Source organism: Pezoporus flaviventris, unplaced genomic scaffold, assembly GCF_033815535.1.
Source record: "Pezoporus flaviventris isolate CSIRO_AGI_PZ_B2104156 unplaced genomic scaffold, CSIRO_AGI_Pfla_v1 ptg000016l, whole genome shotgun sequence".
NCBI lineage: Eukaryota > Metazoa > Chordata > Aves > Psittaciformes > Psittacidae > Pezoporus > Pezoporus flaviventris.
This window is the reverse complement of record NW_026892564.1, coordinates 3,647,979-3,675,515: the sequence shown is the minus strand read 5'-3', so window position 1 is coordinate 3,675,515 and position 27,537 is coordinate 3,647,979. Positions and strand designations below refer to the sequence as shown.

Here is a 27,537-nt window from a genome sequence, read left to right as displayed (position 1 = left end):
GTTCTGAATGTCTAATTAATGTTCTTGAGTGTAGTTAGGGATACAGGTTACTAATTAGCATTTTAACTAGGAGATGCAATCCTGTGCATCCTTACTGTTAAATCTACTTTTCACATTTCATGTTCTTGAGGCATTTGAATTTGTGAGCTGAGCTTCTTAACACTACTGCAAGGTAGGGAAATACCTGTCTCAGCAATGGAGAACAAGTACAGAAGTAAACACTTGGTGAAGCTCACACAGGAATTCTGGCCAAAGCCAAAAAAAAAATCCCAGCCCACCCAAACAAACAAAACCAAGAGAGAATATTTCTTTTAAGACAGCTCCTGAAATTAAGGGTCTTCATCCATCTGGTAATCTGAAAGTTTAAAAAGCGGGGGGGGGGGGGGGGGGAAAGAAAAACCCTCTCAGTTTTAAGAAACAATTTTTTAACCAGTCTCTAGGAAATTTAAGAAGGAAGTTAACATGGAATATATAATTAGGATGGAAAACTCTTTCAGCAATAGATATTAGCTATCAGTATTCAACTACAACTGTTATGTGTCTTCAGACTCCAGAGTTTAAACTCATATACACGAGTAATTAAATCTCTAGCCTCTACAGACAGGAAGCCTGTAACCAAAATGCCACTTAGAGCACAATATAAAAAGGGCAGAATTAAGGCAATCTTTACTTTCACTGATGGCTTATGAACTGCTGCCAGAAGAACCTAGAGAGAAAAACCCCTTCAGATTTGAATGGCAATTTAAACATTCAATGCTTAAACCTTATTTTCCTTTTATATGAGCTACTGGAAAGTTCTTCTGACTTGCATGCATTTTAGAAGCCTTGTTTCACCACCTGAATCCTGATGTCGAGAAAGTTGTGTTATTCAGTTAAAAAGGTCCAACAAAAGCAGGGATTCAGAAGCTCCTGACAGGCTACAAAGAAAATGTATTTAGTGTTTCATATTCTAACTACATTCATATTTTTAACATACCATTTGCTTTCCCATCAGCTTGTTTACCTTAAGCATCACTTGTGCTGCAGTGCAAGACATCTATTTTTGTTGACCTGGGTCCAAGTTAATTCACTTAATGTAAGTCACACTAAGAGGCATATACTCGAACATTTACAACAGTTTTCCCATTTTATCTTACATATCCCCCTGTACACAAATGGATGAAGGCACAGAATGTGCAGGCTCACAGCTTTCACATTAAAGTCTTTTGTTGAAACTGTTCCACCTGTTCTCAGCCCTCTAAGAAAAAAAAGTCTTGAGGACTCCACTTTGTGGAAGAGCTCTATAAAAGCCTGAACGATGATTTTAAGTACTAAGGAGAAAATGAGAAACGTTAGGTACGTGAATTAGGAAATGTTAATTTCATGCACTTTAGGAACACACACTCACACCCCACAGTAGTAGAAGCAGTAGTAGAGGAAAACACTACATGTGTAGGGGTAGAAATATTTGTTACATCATGGTGCTGGCTGGCGATGGAGGGTTGCCGCCTTAGAGCCCCCTGAATGGTACTTCCACTCTGGAAAGCATTCACTACATCCATCTGCAAGGAATCAGAGATTGTGACAGCTTGCTCAGCAAGAGAGAGAGAGAACAAGAGAAAGGACCATCCCATCTATAACACACAAAAAGTAAAGAGAAAAGGCACTTTTTTAATAGGGAGATACACAGGCAAGAGTTGCATTTAGAGCTGAAGAAAACAGAGGACTGAGGGATTACACATCCATCCATCCCCCCTTTTGACAGTCTCAGTCACGCGAGTTAGAACTGCCACCTTAGTCAAAGGACCGGAGATGGAGAGATTTCCCTCATAACACCCCCTGTTGTCCTACCTTTTTCAAGGCCATACCTGAGTTTGTATCCTGTTTAGGCCCCTAAACCACAAGATCTGACCACGACGTAATTCTCTCTCAGCGTGATCAATCTCCTCTACATCTTCTGCTAGTTCTTCTTCAGGAATCTCTTCCTTTTGTGTTCCATGACCAGCTTCTTTAAGGAATTTCAGGCGGCTGGTTGGAATTGTTGAAATCAACTATCGGTGAATGAAAAATATGAATCAGGATTATTCTTTAAAAAAAAAAAAAAAAGAAAAAGAAATACCAGACTTGAGGCTTAACATAATATCCTACATACAATTAGCGAAGTTGAAAAAACACAAATTCTGTAAATGGGATAAATGCATCAATGTAGAGGGATCCCTGAATAGCTGCAAAGCTATGAATATCCTTACCACTTCAACTGATATGTGAAATGTAAACCTGGACTACAAATCATACTTGCTAGGGACACAGAATTCCACTTTCACATTACTTGACTATGCCAGGAAGAAGAAGCAGTACTGGAGCTACAAAAAGCTATTAATTCTGCAGACTGTGCTTGTATCTACAGCTTTCAGAGCTCCATCCATTTGATGAGCATAATGTGTTACCTCAAATGAGATACATCATTGGAACAAGTCCAGAGGAGGGCCACAAGGATGATCAGGGGACTGGAGCACCTCCCGTATGAAGACAGGCTGAGAAAGTTGGGGCTGTTCAGCCTGGAGAAGAGAAGGCTGCGTGGAGACCTCATAGCAGCCTTCCAGTATCTGAGGGGGGCCTATAGGGATGCTGGAGAGGGACTCTTCATTAGGGACTACAGTGACAGGACAAGGGGTAATGGGTTAAAGCTTGAACAGGGGAACTTTAGATTGGATATAATGAGGAAATTCTTTCCTGTTAGGGTGGTGAGGCACTGGAATGGGTTGCCCAGCAACCTGGTGGTTGTTGAAGGCCAGGCTGGACAGAACCTTGGGTGACACAGTTTAGTGTGAGGTGTCCCTGCCCATGGCAGGGGGCTTGGAACTAGATGATCCTAAGGTCCTTTCCGACCATAACTATTCTATGATTCTATGATCATTTAATGAAAGTAGCCACAGTTAGTTCAGAAATATAGAACAGACATGCATTCTTTTGTGAACTGGAAGGTAGCAATCCATTTGCAAGGTAAGTGATGTTTCCAAAACCCTGTCCCATACTGTTACTTTGAAACTTGGTATACACTATCTTAAACTAAACAAAAGCTACATATGGCCATTCCAGCTTTCCTTTTCATCCCCACCTTCAGGGATATTCTGGTGAACTATGTAGTTAAGGGGAGTCATCTTTTGATACGTCCCATCTAGCAGATCCAGACCAGTTCCAAGACTGCTTTCCTTGACCATCACAAACCTAGACGACCATTTCAGCAGCTGCAGAGGAAAAAGACTGCTCCAAAAGCAAGATAAACAGCCCTTTATGCTGAAATTGCTATTATGAATGCTCCCAGATCACACTTCCATTTCTATTATTCCCAGAAAATCAAAAGTTCTTTGGCTTTAATGAGATGCTAGAGCAGCATGAACTGCAGCAGGGAAGCTTTGCCCTTCCAAGATGCTTTGGGTCAAAGGTATTTTGAACCATCTTGATTTTTTTCTAGGAACTTTTGAACCTCAGAGTGACTCTATTTGATTTTATTTTTTTAATTATTAATTTTCCAGAAAGCCTTATTAAAAAGCTTATACCCACTTGCAGAATATGCATATATATATATATATATATACACGTATGTACGTATTTACAACTAAAATGCACCCTACCAATTTTATACCGAAACCTGAAATGTCCTTTTCATAATGGAAGGAAAGATACTGTAATGGAAAACTCTTCATGTGGTATGAAAAGTTTAGACAAGTATGTCATTAAATAATGGAAAACTCTGTTGCTCTAAAGTTTCATGTAAATCAGCTTGCTGCTTACCAGCACTGTTGTGCATGCAATAGTAATGAAACCCTAAGCGAGCAAGGAAGTAAAAATCAAAATGCAGTAGCTTAATAGGGGAGAGAACTTTCCAATTATTTCATAATTATGCAAATGAAGCTTCAGAGAAAGTTGGTTTTCAGTTTTGCTGCATTTCTTGCTACTCCAGAAGTTTTTAAATCAACAAAATACTGTCAAGTTTAACAGATTCAATTTTCCAAGAAAATCATTCATTGCAAAGTTAAATATATTTCAACATTAACATGTTCACTCCATCTGTATTCTTACAGAACTTCTAGTACTTATCTGACTAAAAATATAATTTCATATTTTAAAAGTAACTACAGCTTCTTCTAGTTAAAAGTTATTAAGCATAAACCAGCCACAGCATCTAGTTATGAAGTATAACTAATTGACCAACTCAGAGTAAGGAATATTCACTTAAAGACTTTCTGGCTATTGAACTAGTCAATTTTAATCAGTATTTACTGTTCATCACCATATATTCATACAGTCCACTTGAATGATCTGAATATTAAGGACACTGTATTTTTCATCTTCCATGTAAAGTATTTTAATGCAGTAGGTATTTGGCATTTTGAAAAAGCTAGTTTACCTGGCCCCAAAGTAGTGTTCCCATGCCCAGGAAAATGGACCACAGCCACTGTTCAATCGAGAGTTCCGAGCAACTGAAAGGCTTCCCACCAAACTGCACAATAATTATCTGTGAAGAGCAACACCATTGAACAAAACGTATCAGTGACCTGTTACCAGAAAATTCCCTAATGTTTCAAAATCACTAGAGACAACTCTGCATTACAGCACAGGATTTCCCATTTTATTAAGCCTATGCACCCACTGTCTCAGCAGTCTGAGCAACTTTCCAAACCTATCGTCTTCAGCTTTTCAGTGTTTCAACAGCTACCTATTTTTCTTCAAGTGTCACAATCATAAAAACCTGTTGACTACTTCATTTTGTTTGCAGTTCTGTTTCACAATTACAGCATGTATTTGATGCTACAAATTTACAGTGGTTATTTATCATATGACCATCACCCATTTAAGAACCCAGTTTATTAATCGGTTTCTATTAACACAAGTTGTAGATCCATAAGGCATAAACCACTTCAGAAATAATTCAACAGAATATTACTATGTATCCCATCAGTAGTAAATGTCAGACTTTAAATAATCAGTGTGACATCTATGTAGTAAATCTTAGGAGAAGGGGGAGAGATCTCAGAAGTTAAAATAAAGAGCTCCTACTGACTTACCTACTATTAGAAAAAGCTGTATGGGCCCTAATGAGCAAGGTATCCCTCCGCATAGGAATTATATGCATGAAAGTGTGCCCTGGAGAATCAACAATTCAAGTAGCATGACAGGCATAAAAAGGAGACAGTATTGATCATTAAGGAGGACAACCTGACAGCTGAAAATCCCAAGAGTATCTTCGTTTATTAACACAGAATAAAATACTGAGGAGACAACAACTCAGGAGTTACTTATTTGGGAAGACACTCAGCCCACCAAGTTTATAAAGGGAACACAGCTGCAGTCAGGAGTCATTTCTACATATTTAGGTTTGTTGCCCAACCATCACTATCATGTCTTGCAGAGTGCAACCCTGAAAATAAGAGTAGCTTCTGACGAAGTGTCATCTAAGAAAAGCCTAAACATGGGAGAGTAAGTGAACTAACAATGTGAAACAGAGGTGCATACACTTGTATTGCTTAAACTGCTACAAATTTGGTCCCCCCACTCCCCAGGAATTTACTTACCTGCACAACGAATGTCCCCAGAACAATAGAACAGAAGATAGCGTTGTTGAAGATTCCTTCAAACACATTTCTTTCACCATGGATTTTCCGGGCATTAATTTCATTAAAAAGCTGCATCATCACAAATGTGTTAAATACAATAGTATAATGCTCTGAAGGAGGAGCGTGTAGAGGTGCATTTCTTCCACTGTCGATATCAAAAATTCTCTCACCTGTGTTTAAAAAGCATTTATCAGCAGCTTCATTGGTGTTTTTACACATACATACTACAACAAAAAATTTATTTTAATGATCACATCTCTGCATAACTTTTAGGATAACTTTGTGTAGCCTCAGTATTCTTACCAGCAAAGAGGAGTGTGAAGACCACTACGAGTTGGTAGAATGCATGACCCAAGATGTTCTTCATCATTGTACGAGAAATCAAAGGTTTGTTTCTACCATAAGGCTTGCGCAACAGCAGAGCTTCAGTAGGTGGTTCTGTTGCCAGGGCAAGAGAAGCTAATGTGTCCATTATGAGATTTACCCACAGCATCTGCACAGCTTTAAGCGGAGAATCCTATAAAGATAGATACATAAACCCTCCACTAAAAGTGAACAAATTGCAGCTATTAAAGGCATTTATTATACAACAGGGGCATGTTCTGAGGAATACTATGATCTTTGGACTAATGTTTAACTGAAAGCTTGAATTGAAGAATTAATCAGTCATGACATTTTCAACCATTTTTAGCTAAACAATCCACCACCAGTACGTACTTGTGTTATGCATGCTCCTGTAAAAGCAACAATTACTGCTACTACATTGACAGTAAGCTGGAACTGAAGAAATTTGGAGATGCTGTCATACACATTTCGTCCCCACATAACTGCTTTAACAATACTTGTGAAGTTGTCGTCTGTAAGGATAATATCAGAAGCTTCTTTAGCTACATCTGTTCCTGCAATACCCTAGTAGAAAAAGAAAAACATGATGAAATATAACAGGATGCACCAACTTACGTAATAGAAGCTATTATATCCTTGGTCAGAATTCACTTTGAATGCACCAAGGCTGAAGGACTATTTTAATGTAAGCATCTAATATTCTACTGAATCAAGTTCTGCTTGCAAGTTCCACTCAAGCATGGGGAAACGTAAATAAAACAGAAACCTTAATGTTGTCTTTAAAGATCTTGACATAAAATCCTCATGTTGATGATAAAGACACTGTCTAAGTTGTCCCAAAGAAATGTTACTGAACCCTGTACAAGTTAAAGGCCACCAGATGGTGCAGTACTACAGTTTAGTCCACGTCCTAACTAGTTTGCTATACAGACTTCAGAAGTAGGGCAACCCATGTGTTGGTAACATAGCAGAATGATACACATTACCAAAAACCTGTTGCAGAAGAGCACTGGCATTAAACAGCATATGCAATGACATTCCATATGACATTCTTAAGTTTTAAGCACCTGTACTCTCCTACAGTATGTAAACAGCTAAGCTAAGTTCTGTGTAATACTACCTGAAGGGCATTTATTTTTCTTTCATCATTTCAAAAACACTAACTCAACAGCAAATTTAATGATCCTTAGTCTGGATATATTGTTTTGCCAAGGAAATGAACCACCTGCACAGCTATATGCACACCTTAAGAAGTGTCTTTAAATATCATATGGAGGATGGTATCTTTTAAGTGCTGTTTAGACAAGCAGTTAGAGGAACTAGTTTCTTACACAGATGAACATAGACAGCAACTGCAGGAAACATTTAAGTTCTGGAAGATTAAAATAAATCTGCCCTTGAAAGTGCCAACTACAGCAGCTATACAACAGCAGAAAACAGATACTCATTAAAAGAAACCAAGACTGCTACAGTCTAGAACATTTCATACATAGCTGTCAAATTTTTAAGTTACACTTTTGAAAAATACTCAAGAATGAGCAAAAGCTCTTCCTCTTCCCATTTTTTCCTTCAAGATTAGCATCTAAATCAATGCAACCGCATGTGGTTGTCTCCCCCGCCTTCAAATGCTTAATAATCAAAAGGAGCGTGACCAGCAGGTCGAAGGAGGGGATCCTGTCCCTCTACTCTACTCTCACTTGGAGTACTGTGTGCAGTTCTGGTGTCCTCAACATAAAAAGGACATGGGACTGTTGGAGCATGTGCAGAGGAGAGCCACGAGGATGAACAGGGGACTGGATCACCTCCTGTATGAAGACAGGCTGAGAAAGTTGGGGCTGTTCAGCCTGGAGAAGAGAAGGCTGCGTGGAGACCTCATAGCAGCCTTCCAGTATCTGAAGGGGGGCTATAGGGATGCTGGGGAAAGACTCTTCATTAGGGTCTCTAGTGATAGGACAAGGGGTAACAGGTTAAACTTAAACAGGGGAAGTTTAGGTTGGATACAAGGAAGAAGTTCTTTACTGTGAGGGTGAGGCACTGGAATGGGTTGCCCAGCGAAGCTGTGAATGCTCCATCCCTGGCGGTATTCAAGTCCAGGTTGAACATAGCCTTGGGTGACATGGTTTAGTGTGAGGTGTTCCTGCCCATGGCCAGGGGGTTGGAAGTAGATGATCTTAAGGTCCTTTCCAACCCTAACTATTCTATGATTCTATAATGAGGTTTTAAAGACTTAAGTGACCTACTGGCACCAAACTGTCTTTCTAGCTTAAGACTGAGGAGAAATCTTGAGGCAAAAGAAGCTTTAGGAACCTTACACTGTTTTGAAAGAGAAAAGAAAACTGAAGCTTTCATACTTAATGCATGAGTCTACCCAGTATTAGCACTTAAAGCCAAGACTTGGTTTAGCTGCCATTTCAAAGGGCAGTTTTGAATTTAGGTTGAGAAAGCCAAGTAATCTAAGAAACCATCCAGACAAATGCAAATCCTGAGCTGTCATACAACTCTGATACTTCAGCTGTACTAGAGATGTCTCTTAGTATAGACTCCAAAACCACTTTAAATATCAACTAGCAGTCTCATACATTATAGTCTCCCTGTTCCTGTTCATTGTTTCATGGAAAACAGATGAATAAGCTCATTCCATATTGCGTATAAGCTTTACTCAAAGTCAACACAGTATGCTATCTACCACCTAAAGTCATTTTGCCTTATGTTGAACAGATCTTCTTTTAGAAGTCTTCAGTATCATTAACTCTGTTACTACACGGAACATGGATAAGTTAGAATGAAGGAGGAAAAAGTATTTAGTATTAAGTCTGAGAAATGTTGTCTACATTAACTTAGTTGTATAATAGACCAGTGATACAAGCAAGGTTGTTTAATCTTAAGTGGTCTGGTAAATTACTGTATCAAAACAGGTCTCCAAAATACTGAAGATTAAAAATAAAATATCATACCATAGCAAATCCAACATCTGCCTTCTTCAGAGCTGGACCATCATTGGTACCATCACCAGTTACAGCTACAACTTGCCTCTGTTCAAAGACAGTGCTATCAATTATACCTAAAATGAAATAACATCTTGGTGTTAAGAGTTTGAAATTGACAACACAGCACAGATTAAACCTGAAAGAGAAACCCAGTTTTGTCTTCCTCAGTTATAATTTAAAAAAAAAATAAAAAAAATAAAAAGAAAAAAGCCAGAACAAGAACAGCTAGACCTAACTGGCTCCACTTCTCAAAGAGGATAAAGAAAAAAACACATCATTCAGCAAATGAAGACAACCTCATAGGCATTTCCTGCTGCTCAGTCCTAGATGTTTTTCTAGGAGCTTTACTTAGAAGCACAGATAGTTTTTAATTACCTTTTACGAGAGTGTGTTTGTCAGTGGGAGAAGATCTTGCAAGAACACGGAGCTTTGGCCAAATTTTATCTATTCGCTCTTGCTCTATCTGCAAAAGAACACTGGTTATATTATACAGTTAGGCGATTTAGAGTATCTGCTGATCTACTTCACAATCAGTATGCTTACCTCTCCTTTTTCATTGCGTATTCTCCTGTTAAAGTCTTTGCCCTCTAAACACAGGAAATCTTCACCAGGATTCAGAATACCACATTTTAATGCAATAGCACGAGCAGTGTTAATGTTATCGCCAGTGACCATGCGTACAGTTATGCCTGCACGTTGACACTTCTTTATTGCATCAGGTACCTGTAAGAAAACACACAGGAGTAGAGACTGTACATTATCTGAATAAATCTAGACATGTGAGTGAAAAGAATGTTTTTGGCTCAATCCAGGATAGCTCTTTTTTTTTAAATCAAGACTGTTGTTATGGAAAATTTAAAAAATTAAGTATCTTACCACAAGTATTTTCCTGAAAAACACAGAAATGGCAATTCTGGCAAAGAGGCTTTGTTGCTGTCATTTTCCCCTCATCCCCCTCCCCCCCCCCACCCCTTAGTTTTCAAATACTGCAATATTTAAAAATAACATAAAAATCCTCATTAGGCTGTAGGTACGAAGTACTGGCTTTTCATTTATGATTGTGTGAAATCAATTACATCTCAACTCTCCACTGTTTTACCCATGACTTTTCGTGTAAAGTGATGGTTATACAGATCAGACTGGAGTTCCACTTACATGTGTCATAAAAGCTTTCACTATTTAAAAACACTGCCTTCCTTAGATGTCAGCCACAAGCCAGACTCCATACCTCAGCTCTCAGGTGACAAACTCTTCTCTCTATTCCCCATGAGACGCTGGCAACAAGTACAATGATTAATATTATCCTAAACAATGCTCCTAATATTCCAAGTGGTAAAAAAAAATGACAAGCTTTTCCATCTACTACTGAGACCCCTCCACATTAAGCACCTTAGGTTGTACAGAGCTTCAGTAACACAGCATAAATGACATTAAGAAGTTTCAATCTGCTTTTATAGCTCCATTAACTTTTCCCCCCAAGAAGTTGGATTTTTATTTATTAATCATGCTTAAGGCATACAATAGCAATTCAGTTTCATGCACTCTCTGCATAACAAACCACATGAATCAAGATCCATAATACAATCACTGCAGTTTAGTCAATGACCCTACCTCAGGTCTCACAGGATCTTCAATCCCGACAACAGCAATGCATGTCAGGCCAGTAACAATATCATTTTCATTGTCCCATTCTGGCTCAGGTTCCCCTGCTGGGAAGTCTCGGAATGCCAAGCAGATGGTTCTGAGCCCTTCAGAAGCCATTGGCTCAATTACAGTTTTCACGATATCATCGCGGTCCCTAGGTCTAAATACCTTTGGTTCTCCATTAGCACTCAGTATTTTGAAGCACCTGAAAAGGAACGTTTGAAAAGTTAGCACATCTTAACCAGAAGTTCAGCCCATTCAATGGCTTATTAGTCAACTCCAGTAAGTTTCCACAAGCTTTGTTTTCACTAGACTTGAACACATACAAAAAAGGCCAGTAGCAACATCTCAGAAATAATTTTCCCCATATGTGCTTAATCTTGTCCTAGTTGCAAAACATCCTAGCTGTAGAAAGTTAACAATCACCCTAGAATGAAAATAATGCCAAACAAATTTAGGACACAAACTTTAGTTACCTCCCAGAAGTATCCATTTCTCCACTGTATGTAAACAGACTAGTGTCTGCACTGGTTGAGCCAAGTCAATCCAGTTTCAAGATCAACAAAATAATCCCACCTTGTTAACAGTTATACAAGCCTCAGAAGAGCAGTATGCTTCTAGAACATGCATGTGGTGCTTAAACAGCTGTAAGCACTAAACTTACAGCACTAAAAGCAAACTCTGGCACTCATATCTTGGTGTAGTAAGGTTTGACCCCCCAGCTAAGTGAATAGAATTCAGAGAGCATCTGGCATAGAGTTCTTAATGTGAAATATCAAATTAAAAGCAAATACTTAAATCTGATTTAAATGTTTATACAAGAGATTAGATTCAACACTATGTACTCTAGCATTTCAACACATGCTTTTAATTGTTTCTTTAGTTTCTTCATGCCAAAGAAACCACTGTTTTCAGACAGCTTATATATACACTTCACTAATACAAATATAACTCTACCAACTATTTTGAACAATAAATTTAGTCTTTTTCATCTGCATCCTTAGCCAAGTTTTGTCATAAAGCAATGCCATAAGCACTTGTTTTACAAATTAGTACTAATGTGGCACTGAAAAAAATGTAAGAATTTATTACTTTTTTTTTAAAATATCAAGTTCAGACCTGGCATATCACTCAAGAGGACTACTGTTATGTTTAAGTGTTTAGTCCCGAGGGGTTAGGGAATTCCCAGGTGCAATACATATAAAGAAGTTTCCACCTTGTCCAGGATATGGAAATGGAAATGAAGCAGTTCCTTAAAGCTTCATAATATTCATCATAACTGAAATTTGAAGTCTTAACCAAAATCAGGAAATTTAGGTATCTGCTCAAATGTCAGCAGCCAACTAAGGATATCTTGTGTTACCTGCAGTCACAGGGCTTATGATAAATTCAAAGCATTCCAAGATTACTAAATGGAAGCCAATAAAGTCTATGTAAAGATTACATTGAAATGTATTTCAAATATTTGACTTGAGCACTAAGGAAAAAAACATAATTAATGGAGCTGCTCTGCTTGAAAAAGTTAGCTGCATTTTTTTCTACACTTGTGAGTCATCTGCATCTTATAAATATTCATGTTTAAGTTTTCAGTGCTCAAGAACAGTCATACATGTTATAATAACAAATAAGCAGTACAATTGAGAAATGAGATTACAAACTCTTGAGATTAATTTCTGGCACTGCATAGGTGGCGGGTAAAGGAAGTGGTTTAGGCTGCTAAGAGTTCTCCCAGTCAGTACACACTCTGAAATAGTTTTGGAATTACAACTATTCCAACAGTATCCAAATCAGTTTTCTTATTCTTTGCCAAATGCCCTTATTTTCTTATCTCGGGTATGAAGCCAAGCAGACCACATGAGGCTGAATGAGTTCTACCAACTTCTATATTTCAATTGCTCAGTAACATAGTAAGGTACAAAATACTTCTGAAGATAGATGCAAATATAGGCATACTTACTTATTCACTGATGAGACTTAAACCTTGCTATGAAAAAAATTACTTCTAAGTTCTGTATCAAAAGGAACAAGAGTCCTTTACAGACCGACAATACTAAATTGAGGAGAAGGAAGATTTTGGATTTTTCCTTTAGCGTATTAGTACTTTCCTAGATAATTATTTGGGGGTCTAGTAGCAAGCAAAAAGGTAAACTGAACAGATACTATGTATGTGCTACTTGGACTAGAAACAATGTGATTTCAGAACCAAAACCAGACTGGCTACCACTGCTGTTCCTAGAGAACATGATGCATACACGCTTGACTTCCCTTCTTGTCTAATTAGGACTTAACACAGCATTCTTTACACCTAAAGGTTTGTCCCAGTGGTGACTAATCTCTCAGTAACAGTCTTATCTCATACTAATAAATCCTCTATAGATGGGCAGATGGATAAAGAAGCAATTTGCTTTGTCACATTAAAAAAAAACTCAAGTTTTTCCATTGGCCAAGTTAAGCCACCTTTTAAAATGACCAACTTGGACATCAACCTGCACAGTCTTTTGAAGCTAAAAGCAATCAAAGGCACAAGCGCTTCCTGGAATCTAGGCATAGTAGCTGCTGGGACTTTACTGGAAGATGAGTGAGCATTTTGACCAACCACACCTAAAACTTGAATAGTTTACCTGCAGAACTGATCCCTTCATAGATACTTTCTTCTAAGAGAGTTCACAAATTAACCACAACCAGCTCATTTTGGGGGGAGCAGGGCTGGGGTGTTAAAATTAAAGTAACTTAAACGCTAATTGCCTTTCTTGCTGTAGAAAGTCAAACAATTGAAGGAGACAAGCCGAGAAGCCAGCTGCAGTCAGAAAGGTACAGGACTGCTGCACTTGTTTGCAAGTAGGGCAACAGAAGTATTTCACAGGCTATAGCACAATGTTGTTTAGCACTTCAGTCTCCTCACTTATCAGAACATTTAGCCAAATTTATGTGCTGAATTACAATAGTTGTTCTTACTTTTTAAGAACTATCTCAGAGGCACCTTTACTGAATATCCGGAAACTGCCATCAGAGTTTTTTAAGACAGTACTCATAGACTTTCTAACAGAGTTGAAGGTGTACACTTTGTACAAATCCTCTTCTGGTATCTCATTTCTTACATCCTGATAATCACGCTTTAAATCCAAGAGCAATCCCAGCAAGGCACATTCAGTTTTATTTCCAACATGACGTGGTAGGCCACCTTCTTTTTCAGGAGGCTGCAAGAACAACAAGAACCTTCACTGATTAGGAGGTTAACTTATGAACCACTGAAGTACAGCATTTAGAAAAAAAGAAGTCAAGGCCAAGCTTAACTCTGGGATGGGGAAGTTTCACTTTCACAGTGCTTACTCTATAAATTCATGACTCACGAGTCAAAGTCACACTGCTGGCTTTTATAGGTAACTTCTGTACCTGTTTAGGATCTTTCAGTCCCTTTCTCAAGGCTTAAAAATCACTCATTCAGTTTGTATCAAATTGTAACATGGTATTTCTAAAAGGTATTTTCTATTACTTGAAATGATCCAATTCTGATCGAGTGTAGTCCCTAAATAACTACTTCACATTTTAAAAAAATGTATATAACTTTACTTAAATTAGCATTATTTCTGCTAAATTAAGTGTCCTGTCCCGTAATAACGCTTCCTCAATGACTTAAGACTGCAGTCACCTCACCTGTTAGCCCTCCACCGAAAAACCTAAGTCTTTAAGCTTCTTAAGTCTCACTACAAGTTCTGTTCTCCAGGCTATGGCCTACTTAAGTGGAAAGAGTTCAGAAACAAGTTTCCAGCCCTTTACTGCCAGAACAAGTTTCTTACCTCAGCAGTGTGAAATATGCACATACTACTGCTGTAAGTAATGCGCAAAAATTTCTCTCAAGTTATTTCTGAACCTATATAGCTGTAACATTGCAGTGCAGTTTGTAGCAAAAACCTGCAGAAACACTTAGTCAGCCTCACATGCCTCAAGCAGCTAGAGCTGAACCGTATTAATCGTGAGTGATCCATTTTTATTTTTCAGAGCTGCAACATCTTGGATTTGGCTGTACTGAATGCTCACACTTTCAAAATGTTCACTTTAATGTGCAGTTTAAGATGTCCAGTTCTAAGCTTGCCAGTAAAAGAGACATGGACATCCAGAAGCAAGTCAGCCATGGGCCACAAAGACGTATAAGGACTGGAGCACTTGACATGTGAGGAGTGGCAGACAGCTGGGACTGTTCAGCCTGGAGAAGGCTCTGGGGGAGAAACTTATCAGGACATATTAAATGCCTGAATGGGGCAGGCAGGTGGAGCAATGGTAAAGACTACCAAAGCCAGGTTTCTTACTGATGCACAGTGAAAGGACAACAGGCAGCAGCTGCAAAGTGAAACTCTTGAAATTCCATTTGAAAATAAGGAAACACCTTTTTACTCTAAGGGTGGTCAAACACATGACCAGGCTGCCCGGAGGTTTCAGAGTCTCCATCCTTTGAGATTCTTGAAACCTGACTGAACACAGCCCTCAGCAATGTGTTCTGGCTGACCCTGCTTTGAGCAGGGGGGTTGGACCAGAGGATCTCAAGAGATTTCTTTTAGCTGTTTGTGATTCTGTGAAACAGACTAACAATGACTGCCTTGGGTGTCATTTGATTAAAATTAAGGGGCCTGGTCAGTTTACATGCAGCTATTTATTTTTTTAATTTCTATATAAAAATCTTTAGAAAATTAAGACTGCGAAACTCCTCACATGCTATAAACCATTAGCAGTATTACAGTCTTTTTTCACAGGAATCAGTGCTGGCAATCTTGATGTGCCACCTTAAGTACTGCTACTGAAATTCTTGCAGAGGTCCAGACTGGCTGAAAAGTGGCTTTTGGACTAGGGTTTTACCGCTATTCTTACACAAAGCACTAAGAGTGTAGACTTCTACTAAACCTTGAAGTGCTAATTTATTCCTTAAAGCTAATTACTAGTTATTTTTCCTGCCTAAAAGAATACAAGTTATGCAACACATTGGAATAACTACAGCAAGGAAGCTATGTAGCTTCAGAAAATGATGCAATTAAGTGCTAACTAGTCCAGTATTTAAAATGTGTAATGGTCCATTATTCTTTTCATTCCAAAATATTTTGCAAGTCTCAAACAAGGTATGAGCAAAGATGTTACAATTCTAAAGCCTACAAACACATACAACAGCACTTGGAATAAAAATCCATTATTATCCTTATCTGTACCTGCATTTTCCCTGATTCTAGCTGATGTTATGCTCCTCTTACACGCTTACTTTGGAGTAGCACTCAAACCCAGCCAAGATGTTCTTCAAGTAAATTAACAGCCCCACTTATAAAAACAAATTTAGATACAACTGTGATCTTGCAGTTGTCTTCCTGAGATTGTATGTTTGAACTATCAGTTCTAACTGAAATAAGCTATTTTTGCAGTTTACACTCGAATGCCTGAGCAATCTACAGCATGTATAAAATACCCTATATGCTGCATTTTGTCACACACACTTAGCTGACTACCACCATGTGGGCCACCAGACAATGTGGAAATTTTGAGGAAGTTTTTTTACCTTGATTAGAATCACAGTATCACACAGTATCACAGTATGTTAGAGATTGGAAGGGACCTCGAAAGATCATCTAGTCCAATCCCCCTGCCGGAGCAGGAACACCTAGATAATGTTACACAGGAATGCGTCCAGGCGGGTTTTGAATGTCTCCAGGGAAGGAGACTCCACAACCTCCCTGGGCAGCCTGTTCCAGTGTTCCGTCACCCTCACTGAGAAGAAGTTTCTTCTCAAGTTTAAGTGGAACCTCTTGTGTTCCAGTTTGTACCCATTACCCCTTGTCCTATCATTGTTTGCCACTGAATGGACATCCACTTACCAGTATTTTGGAAGTATAAGCACAATTAACTGAAATTCCTGTCACAAGGTAAGCCATGGTTTTCTCTGGAATAGCTTCTGGTTCTGGAATTTTTTTATAATGTTTTTCATTGATGTAGGCTTGGACCACTGTCATTCTGTTCATGGTCAATGTTCCTGTTTTATCTGAGCAAATAGCTGTTGCATTGCCCATTGTTTCACATGCATCCAGATGTCTCACCAAGTTATTATCTTTCATCATTTTCTAAGGAAATAAAAGCAGTCAACAGGTATAACCATTACTTCACATTTCAGATATTCTCATTTAGGGTGTCCAGTCTTACACAGCAGTTTCAAAAGACACTGAGCCTTTAAGTCACCTAGCATGTTACAGAAGAAGAATTTGTAGCTGCCACAGTCAGTCAGGATTCCTTTAACTCTATTACGTCACAATAAACTTCATTTTGAACAAGGTTCATAAATAGTCTTAATCCCTTACACCTGCATGTCTCACTGACTACTGATACCTTTCAGACTGTGTTATGAGCAAATAGCTTATGATGATATTTATAAATAGAGGAGAGGTACAGACTGAGCTTTACCAGACACAACAAAATGAATAAATAATTTTTCTGCTTATGAGAAAGATCAAGTAAGCTGTGCCACAGACTTATCTGAACATCAAGTGACATATTTCAAAAAGCTAAAGTCAGACTTGAAATCAAATACAAACTGGGAGCCCAATGTTTCAGCTAAGATAGTGAGAACTACGTAAGTTTCACAGGCAAAAATCTCTCTTTAAATTCTTTACTTAACAGATTTGGATAGTATTTTAACCTTGAAGAGGCAGTATTCAAATGATAAAATGCTAAGGCCACTACTAGTTAGTATTGCAAGTTAAATTTTAGAACATAGGCTAAACAGCCATGTCTTTACAATTAGATTTTCAGATTAATAACTGGTCCCAGCATGAGGAAGCAATAAGAATGAGAACAAAGAGCATGAATTAAAAAATATGTTGCAAAATAAACAGAAAGCTGCATATTCTACAATATTCAATCCTCAAGGAAAATCAATCCGAAAACTTTTGTAGCAGTCGCTTAACACATCAGTTAGGTAGAAGTTCAGCTTTACAGAAGAGTTTGTTATTTACAAATTCTAACACATTATATATTATAAGCAAATGCTACAGCATTGTGAGTTAAACCCATTCATCTTTAGATGGTGACAGCAGCCTGCCACTTCTCACTGTTCATGTTAGTGTGTATTCAGACATTAAGTAAAATACTTATGCAGTTCAGGGAAACATGAAAAGCTTCCCCCAGTCTGTTACGTATGTGGTGCACCACACCTAAACTGAGATTTACAGCGGATGAATACACCCACCTACCCTTAAAATCTGTTCCACATCTATGCACTTACCTTAACAGAGTAAGCCAGAGATATAGTCACTGCAAGTGGAAGACCTTCTGGTACTGCCACCACCAAGACTGTAACTCCAATAATGAAGAACTTCACAAAATATTGAATATAAATTGGTGTACATTCAGCAAGCCAAGGTCTCTTCTGAACCCAGAAGGTATCAATTATAAAATATAACACAAGGATAATGACTGTAATTGCAGACATCAACAAACCTTGTTAAAAAGAGAATAAACAGTTGTCAGAAAGTATCTCAAATATCTGGCAATACAGACTGTGGATAAGTCAAGTGCAAATACTTCTGCCTTTATATGAGCTAAATAAGTAATTACTTTATGTAATTTTTGAACAGGCAAGTCAGGAAACACTGAGGTAGTTCTCAAAGGTGTTCCAACTTCCAATGCAAGTACTTCTTCATGCATCGCACTTAGAAACTTCCAGTATCTTCCCCCCCCCATCCATTTAATTGAAAAGTGAAAGATCTAATTATGATCAGGACAGACAAATATGTAATGTCAATTGCCTAAGCAGAACAGGAACTGAAATAATTCAGCAGACCTTGAATGACTGCACTGCTGAATTAGTCAGTAGAGAAAGCTGCTGACAGTCTGCACCCTGCTTCCTGCTGAAGCTGGGATTAAATATGGCAGCTAAGCAGTGTTCAGTGAACTGGGAATAACTAGGAAGACAAACCAGAACGGCTACTAGCACATTTAGGACACCACATAAAAACAGTGAAGGAAAATGGATCTAGCTGGAATAAAGGAACAGAATTCACTGTATGAAGAGTGTCGATTCTTTGTAAAAAGGTGCTTCAGTGTGTGCAGGACAGAAAAAGGCATGCATGAAGCAGATGAGCATTATGGGTATGTGGAGAGTTACAATGGGTCAAAAAGCAAAAAAGGAAAACAGAAGCCCTATGAAAAGTGGGGGGGGGGGGGAAGTGTCATAAGAACAACACTTCACATTAAACATACCATGGAAGCTTTATCCCACATTTGTCAGTACAAGTCTTCCTGAAAAATTAACATTCCTATACATAACTAGAGTGCTAAAGCTAAAAGCTTAATTGCTTTGTTTTCACACTTTGACACAGATGCTGAAGTCAGCCCTTTTTGAACTGTGGGCTGGGCTGCAAGACTTCTTAAAGCCCCTAACCTAAATCTTCCAACAATTCTACATGGGTCAAAGTAAACCCTGAAATATTTTAATTAAACCTCTACATGCTAGATAACATAGCCTAAAATTTACACTGAACTTCACTGTTGCTTTAGCCTACTTTCAAGAAGCAACTGTTTATGAAGACAGCTGAATACTAGCTGATTGAGGAGTAACATAAACTAAAGGATAGTAGAAAGTCCAAAAGTGTTACATACTGTAAGGCATTTAAGTGGAAATATTTAAGCCTCTGGAAGTACTAGAGATAACCTGGTTGACCCTACTACATTTTCCAGACTTCGCTCAATTTATAGTTCTCTAGGTACATCAAGAAATGCCTTATCTAAAAATGATCTTTGGTTACAGTTGTCCGATGTTATGAAGTTTGAATTTTCTCTTCCAGAAGCAGGCACTCTAAGGCCTGAATCTACTTAAATCAAGGAAAAATAAAAGCCATCCATATGACAATCTGAGAAGCCACCACCTCGCTCAGTGGCATACTTGCACGTATTGGAATTTTGCACTTAAATAATCAAACCAGTCAAGGCTAGCTACTTCAGTTAACCCCTCACAAACTGCACACATTCCAATTTTATTCAAACACATGGTATCAACATAAGGAGCTTAATGACACATCATACCTGCTTTGCCAATCTGAACTGCAAGCTTTGTAAGTTTGCCTTGAAGAACCGACTTCTCTTTCTTTGGCAAATTTGCTCTCTTCTTGTCTTTCTCGTCTCCATCCCCACCATCTTCACTCTTCAGTGGCTGCATTTCCATGGCTGCACCATCCTGAGCTTTAGCTAGAAGATCAAGTTAAGTTTATCCACTTGGGGAGCCCCCAAAATCAGTGATACTTAAAAAGCTTACCAACACCAGTACTGTGTAGCAGCTTGTACCCAGAGACACCATACTACACATGAATGTTTAAACAAGTATATTGGTTGTAGGTGCCCAGGTGCTGGCAGCAGGGGAGCTGCAGCCCATGGATAAAACCATGTTGAAGCAGGCTGTCCCCCTGCTGCCCACCAAGTACCACAGTGGAGCAGATCTCCACTTGCAGCCCACAGAAGACCCCAAGCCAGAGCAGGGGGATGTGCCTTGAAAGAAGCTGCAGCCTGTGAAAGGCCCATGATGGAGCAGGCTCCTGGCAGGAACTGTGGCCTGTGAAAACCCAAACTGGAAAAGTTCCAGTAGGATATAGTCCTTTTTGAAGGACCCTGTGATCAAGAAGGGGAAGAGTGTGAGGACAAAGGGGCAGAGACAAGCACTATGAACTGACCAAAAAACCCCGTTCCCCATCCCCCTGCACTCCTCAGAGGTAATCGGGAGTGAAGTTGAGCCTGAAAGGAAGGGGAGGCAGAGAGGGGCAGCCGTTTTAGATGTTTTTGTTTCCCACCATCCTATTCTATTTTTAATTGGCAGTAAATTAATCTCTCCCAAGTTGAATATGTTTTGCCTGTGAAGATAATTAATAAGTATCTCTCTGTCCTCATATCAACGCACAGGATTTTCATCCTATTTTCTGCCTTGTCCTGCTGAGGCAGGCAGGAGTGAGAGAGCAGCTGGGTGGGTATCTGGTAGCCAGCCAAGGGTAACTCACCTCAACAAGATAGCTTGAAAATCAATGGCAAAGTTCACTTTTGTAGTATCTAGCTATGTTGAGACCACCATGTTCATTTAAGCATATGCTTTGGACAGATTAACTTGTGCCATCTTTAGCATAAGCACTTTGGATTTAAATATTCATTTGCTTAGGAAAGTATGTATTCGTTATTACAAACACTCAGAAAATAGGGACTTGCAAGAAAGGATCAGAGAATCTGCATTTACCTTTGTTACGGTTTTCAACAGCTCCATCTTGCTTTTTACCTGTTGGAGAGGGAAACAAGCTGCGGCTTAAACTGGCTCTGCAGAGTTCATTTCAGTATTTATATTTATATATAATGCATACATTACCATATGCTGAAACAAGCAGTTATGTGAGACAGAGGGATCATATAACTGAAGCTTTAAAAGCAGATGTCAACTCACAGAAACAGTTTGCATCAGGACTTTTTTTTTTACTTTTTCCATAAAAGACTGCTGCAGAGTTATGCTACCATAGTTAAGCTTGCACACATTACTGTAACAGACATTTATTACTTGTGAGAAAAGCTTTTAAAAGGCTTGCATAAGCATTTTTCCCGGGTAAAAAATGGTGACACTAAGGTGATTCTGGTGGCCTCAGTCTTGCTCTCTGTTCCTCCAACATTTGGCAACTTCATCTGACTACTGCTGTAAACAAACTGCAGAATCTCATTTCCAGAAGCAGTGCTTTGTTCAACACTGTAGAATCTACTGTAGTATAAAATATTTATAAATCCACACCAAAGCTTAATGGAGGCACAGCACCGGATTACTGGATCTGTGGTAACCCTATTTACGCAAGCATGAACATAATCTATAGGCAACATACCAACATTACACCACTAAGAGAACAGTTCGCATTCATAATATCCCTCCTAACTCTCTTCAGACATGTTGTTCAAGAGACCAGAAAGAAGGACAGTGAAATAATAGAAGAAAATAATGGACGAAACATTAAAAGTAACTAGAAGACTGACACATTGTGTGTAGCTTATGGGGTAAAGAAGGGGAAAGATAGAACAGACACTACCTTTTTTTATTTGGGTTTTGAAGGAAAAAGGTTTAGGTACTACCTTGGCAAGTGACAAAAAACATTCCTCTTAAATAGAGGAAGCAAGGGCTATAGTAACTATCTGTAATAACCTGAAATGAAAGCACAGAATTGAGGAACTTGGGGAAAAAAACCCAGAATTTTTTGGTAACACTGGCAATTCATTAAGTCTTCAGCCTTAAGTTACATAGACTGAAATGTGTAAGAGCACTCAGGTAGAAGAAAATCAAAATATCAAGCAGCCTGTCTGGAATGGCATTTAATACCTCCACTGTATTATTGCTTTAGACATAGTCTGATTGCTATACACAGAACAGCTGAGGAGGGGAAAAAAAGCACGTTCACTTTCTATAGAAAGTAGAAAAGAAGCCACTTCAGACTCAAGAAGTCATCATTGTATCCTAATTTAGTATTTATTCTTTCCTATTTCCCCTCTCCCTCTTATAAGAGCAAAATTCTACACTTGAGTTACTTCTAACTCCTTGTGCTTTCATTCTGAACCAAGACATACACAGCCATCTGAAAATAGCCACTTTAATCTCCTTAACATTGGCAGAGAAGCTAATTGAGTTTAACCTGAGTTCTACCAAGGAGAATCTTATTAGGCACCTAACTTAAAGGAAGGAGGAAGTTGTGTGTCTTGGGAGGCAAAAAAGAGCCCCTTAAACGTTCAGGCCCTAAGTTACACCAAAACACTACTTGTCAAAAATACTGCTCCTAAATAAGAAATGCTGCCAGAATAATAATAAAACCTATAATCTTCTGCATATCCCCTGTAGCAGCTGGTAGTGTTGCTTGCTTCCTTCTTCCTCTGTAAGGGAAAGAGCAAAGGATGGAAACAGTTCCCCACTAATCCCTGGAAGTGTTTATCTTCACTACCGTGCCTGAGCTTCAAACTAACTTTGAACTTCCAATTCTTGTAACAACTCTTGTAACTTACTTCTGATGAAGCTTACTACCTTAGTTTTCAAGAAGGGTCAGAACTGTAAACTGTTTGTGGATTAGGACAGAACAAAAAGCACAGTTCAATCCCAATTTCTGCGCAGAGCACACATTTCAACAATTGCCTTTTTAGTTTGAAGGCTATCAACATTCCTAAGCACATTTCCGTACTGCTTTTTATTACTGTTTCATATTCTTCTGATGAAAAAGTCTATTTTTTTTTGCCAAAATCCTCAGGTTCAGTCCCATCCAGTAGATTTCACAACAGCTAAGAAAATTTCTGTTGTGGTGCAGCTTAGTCCTAAACATGCCTTATGAAAGCTAGTATTAAAACATGACTGACATTTCTAGACCTTTGATTTTCCGGATAAAGGCTGTAGTTTAGATAAGTGACCTTACAATTCCAGCTACTAAGTACGTCCTTCAGAAGAAGGAAGATAGCCCATTTCACACTTTACAGAAGGCCCTCATCCCACCAAAAATTAAGTTTACAGAAAAGTGCAACTAGAGATTTGCCTGAGCTCTGAGTTGCATTCAGAGTTTCAGCACTCGAAGAAAAGGAGCAGCAGAGGCAGCTCATCTTTATCAAAATCAGTCATATATACTTAAGATATCCATAAACTCATCAATAACAATGATACAAACTTTCCCCTTCACCACTTTGTGATTCTATGATTATCATAGAAGAGCTCACTATAAAGGACATTTTCTATCTGCCAAAAGCAAAATGAGATACTTCAGTGGTATTATTGGTAATAACCTGTTTGCCACAAACAGGTATTTGCTATTATTAGACATGAATGCACTTCACATTGTATACCATTAAATTACGGAAGATGGCAGTTTAACAATTTATAGATGGTATGGCTGGTCAAGAGTTCTAACCTTTAATTGCTCAATGAGATCTGGAGTTTGATTAAAAATCCACGACAAAAGCTATTAGTAGTAGCGTACTCTCAGGTCACGGGACCAGAGTTTTCTTTCAGTGAAACTCACTGAAAGTATAAGGCTTAGAAAAAGATTTCTGTCTCCAGATGACGAGAATATGCTTTCATCCAGTAGCATTCAGGAGTTCATCCCTCCCTCCCCAGGAATCCAAGATGATTATGCCTACTTTTCTTGTCCTTCTTCTCTTTTTCCTTCTCCTTCTCTTCTTCATCTCCTCCAGCCCCAAGTAAGGTAAAGATGATTCCAGTCTGAGAGTTCACACCTACAGCAGTTACTACCATTCTTCCAGAGCCTTCCATCACGTGTGTGCCTGAAAGATTGAATCACATTTTCCATTGAGACTTAAGCAGTTACAGAATCATAGAATAGTTAGGGTTGGAAAGAACCTTAAGATCATCTAGTTCCAGCCCCCCTGCCATGGGCAGGGACACCTCACACTAAACCATCTCACCCAAGGCTCTGTCCAGTCTGGCCTTGAACACCGCCAGGGATGGAGCATTCACAACCTCCCTGGGCAATCCATTCCAGTGCCTCACCATCCTCACAGTAAAGAATTTTTCCTTATATCCAATCTAAACTTCCCCTGTTTAAGTTTTAACCTGTTACCCCTTGTCCTATCACTAAAGACCCTAATGAAGAGTCCATCCCCAGCATCCCTATATCCCCCCTTCAGACACTGGAAGGCTGCTATGAGGTCTCCATGCAGCCTTCTCTTCTCCAGGCTGAACAGCCCCAACTTTCTCAGCTTATCTCCATACGGGAGGTGCTCCAGCCCCCGATCGGCCTCGTGGCCCTCCTCTGGACTTGTTCCAACAGTTCCATGTCCTTTTTACGTTGAGGACACCAGAACTGCACACAATACTCCAGGTGAGGTCTCATGAGAGCAGAGTAGAGGGGCAGGGTCACCTCCTTCGACCTGCTGGTCACGCTCCTTTTGATGCAGCCCAGGATACAGTTGGCTTTCTGGGCTGCGGGCACACACTGCCGGCTCATGTTCATTTTCTCATTGACCAACACCCCGAAGTCCTTCTCCACAGGGAGAAGCAAAGCACAATGGAAATGAGCTCCCAAACTTCGCGCTGACAAATGTAAGATGTGCGCATATAACACCATGCTCTCCTGGAGCTTTAATTGCCAAAACTATCTGTAAGAGGAAACCATAAAACTGACAAACATTTTGTGTAGTTGCTTAAGAATCTACTCACTCTGACAAAACACTATTTTTGTATACCTCAACATTTTAAATAACCAGTTTACCCCCACAAACAAATCACTTTCTTGAAGAACAGCCAAATGCCACACACCTGAAAGCAGCATAGGATCTCTGTCCAGGGATTTCTTAACATGATCAGATTCTCCAGTCAGTGAGCTTTCATCAATTTTAAGGTCGTTTCCTTGAATGAGTACACCATCAGCCGGTAAGAGATCACCTACAAGAGATCACTGGGTATGTTGAATGCAGTTCCTTTTTTGAAAATAAAAGAAAGTTCAACTTTTAAAATATGTTTACCATATTTCACTTGTGCAATATCTCCAACAATTATGTCAGCTACTGGTATTTGGATGACTTGGCCACCTCTGATGACTGTGAATTTCTGTTCTTGTTCAATACGGCTCTGCAATCCCCGAAATTGTTTCTCTTTACTCCAGTCATTGAAAGCTGTTACTAATACCACACAAACTACAGATAGGAGGATTGCTGCTCCTTCAATCCAACCTGTTTCAGATTCGTCCTCTTCTTCACCAACATTTACTGATCCACATACTGTAGAAAACAGGTTTTAGATTTAAGAAAGTTCACACAGATAATTATTTCAACAACAATAAAGTTTTGTCAAGAAGAAGAAACTACTATTTGTTGCTAAACATTTTCCATGCTAGCCTTCTTCACAATTTTACCTTTATAACACACAAAGAAGCTAAATAACCTGAAAGCTAGAGCAGTTCAAGGAAGTTAAACTGCTTAGAATTTACATCCCTGCTTCTCTGAATATAAGAGAAGTTGATACAGAAAGTTACTTGTCTTTATTAACTTGTTAAATGATGGCATGAGAATGTCGTGCTAGTCAATTAGTTAACAACCCTCTGCTTTCGCATTTCCCCCTTCACCTTTATCTTAGCAAGCCAGATATCACTGCAAAAATTCAGTTCAATGAAGGCCAGATCCCTACATTTTCCGTTTAGAAGTATAAATATAGCTTCAATTCCTAAATTAGAAAGTTACCAGTGTCATATTGCAAATCAAGGAAAATTTAAGACTTGCTGACTCCTCAAAGAAAGCACATGACCACAAATTACAAATTGCTTAAATATTTGAGGCAAAGCTAAAAAAACACTTGCACAGAAACATGGCTGGATTTAAGACAAGTCCTTGTTTGTACTGCTTGAACTTCACCTTGGCATTATTTTGGTCAGAATGATACCAGATCATGACCAGAGAAATCTCATGTTGCCTTTCTACAGTAAGCTAGACTTTTAGTAGCAGTCTCTCAATAAGGAACAATAGGTTGCTTTTTCCCTGACTTACGGTCTCCCACCAGATTTATAGTATAGGCATGCTGGATGAGAAAAGTGAGTAGTATAATACAGGTACACATCTACTTTTTAAAAGGTTTACTTACATGATTCATTTCCTCCTGGAGGCTGGTAAAAAGAAAGGCCCAAGGATACTACAGCTGCAATTTCTAATATAATTAGTGTCACGTCCTGTAGTGCTTCCCATACTAACTGAAGAAATGTTTTTGGCTTTTTAGGAGGTATAAAGTTCTTCCCAAAAACTGCTTCTCTCCTTTCTATATCTGCTGGATTTCCACTTAAACCTATTCAATAACAAGACAAAGTTAGTGACGTTTACTTGCATTTCACCCTCACATTAGAAGTGACTGAGGTTTCCCATTTATGGGGTGAAGTCCCACTCTGTAACTCAGCAACAATGCTGAAAAGCCATGCCAGTATTATCCTTAAATCAGAGTCACTACAGAAAACCAGCTATATTTTATAATTCACACTTTGCCAATATGAAGTAAGTTGATAGCCTACCTACTTGCACTTGCTACGACATAGCAACAAGGTAATAGTTAACAGACATACCTTCCTAGCAAGTAAACAAATTTGCAAGACAAGATCATTAGTAGAGTTACTACTACTGAGACTGAGCACCACCATGCAGCTTTAGCAAGAACACAAACTGTGAAGTCAGCTCTGGTTCCCACTGCAGGGATTCTGTATTCAGAGATAACATCCTAGGATCCTACAATTAATGTAGCATTATAATGAAATATTTAATGTAATTAATAAAAATACCATAAATATGATAAATAAGTATTATTTAATTATTACAGAAAATTCTACCAACTATGAGCTGGTGAAGCTCTCCAGGCACCATGTGGAGAGAAGCAGCCACTTAAGGACGTTGCTTCTGCCAGGACAGGAATTGTTTGCTTTTCTGAAGCTTCACTTTTTATCTCCTCTCACACAGAGACAGCCCACATTTAGCACCGTGCAGGGTCTGCCCCCTCAGTTTTATAACCATCTTATTTCTTATGTGGCATATTTGAGTCCTCTCTTCTGTCTCAACTCTTGTACCATCTTTAAGGTACATTAGCAGGCAAGAGTGAGCGAGCGAGCGAGTGAGCAAGTGGCCTTCACTAAAAGGCACAGCAAGCTTCAAGAATTAGCAAAGTCCTTAAAAAAAAAAGAAATACAAAGTATATTCAGTGCAAGGTCATGCACCCAAGACCTTCTGTAAGTATACCTCCTCTTTATTCCTTCAACATTTTCCTGCTGCCTAAACCACCACTCAGAATTTAAGTCAATAGCTGATTTTTCAAAGCAAAGTGGCCAAACATCCAGCCATGTTCAGAGCGAAGGTCTGGATGCTTCAACCTTAACGCCTCCAAGGTTACGATAAGCACCTTCTTGAAGACAGCAGTTTTTATAGTAGCAGTTTTTTAGTAGTTAACCTATCTGCTTAGTGATAAAGAC

General features: G+C 38.9%; 1 protein-coding gene across 13 annotated transcripts in view; it reads right to left on the bottom strand.

The window, feature by feature from the left end:
• Nucleotides 1-27,537, bottom strand: part of ATP2B1 (ATPase plasma membrane Ca2+ transporting 1) — a 65,992-nt gene that overhangs the window by 4,239 nt on the left and 34,216 nt on the right. For 9 of the 13 annotated variants that reach the window (XM_061454625.1, XM_061454627.1, XM_061454623.1 and 6 more), the window contains 19 exons: nucleotides 26,175-26,372; nucleotides 25,064-25,318; nucleotides 24,858-24,983; nucleotides 23,720-23,863; nucleotides 20,817-20,855; nucleotides 19,625-19,786; nucleotides 17,826-18,040; nucleotides 16,426-16,668; nucleotides 13,529-13,770; nucleotides 10,541-10,778; nucleotides 9,473-9,652; nucleotides 9,305-9,392; nucleotides 8,897-9,003; nucleotides 6,315-6,506; nucleotides 5,901-6,114; nucleotides 5,556-5,767; nucleotides 4,391-4,498; nucleotides 1,848-2,030; nucleotides 1,455-1,613 (listed from right to left, as the gene is read on the bottom strand). In XM_061454625.1, the coding sequence (XP_061310609.1) occupies nucleotides 1,455-1,613; nucleotides 1,848-2,030; nucleotides 4,391-4,498; nucleotides 5,556-5,767; nucleotides 5,901-6,114; nucleotides 6,315-6,506; nucleotides 8,897-9,003; nucleotides 9,305-9,392; nucleotides 9,473-9,652; nucleotides 10,541-10,778; nucleotides 13,529-13,770; nucleotides 16,426-16,668; nucleotides 17,826-18,040; nucleotides 19,625-19,786; nucleotides 20,817-20,855; nucleotides 23,720-23,863; nucleotides 24,858-24,983; nucleotides 25,064-25,318; nucleotides 26,175-26,372 (3,305 nt within the window). Of the gene's footprint in view, nucleotides 1-1,387; nucleotides 1,614-1,847; nucleotides 2,031-4,390; nucleotides 4,499-5,555; nucleotides 5,768-5,900; nucleotides 6,115-6,314; nucleotides 6,507-8,896; nucleotides 9,004-9,304; nucleotides 9,393-9,472; nucleotides 9,653-10,540; nucleotides 10,779-13,528; nucleotides 13,771-16,425; nucleotides 16,669-17,825; nucleotides 18,041-19,624; nucleotides 19,787-20,816; nucleotides 20,856-23,719; nucleotides 23,864-24,857; nucleotides 24,984-25,063; nucleotides 25,319-26,174; nucleotides 26,373-27,537 lie in introns of all 13 variants that reach the window. The other 4 variants (XM_061454632.1, XM_061454633.1, XM_061454630.1 and 1 more) reach the window with 4 other exon arrangements.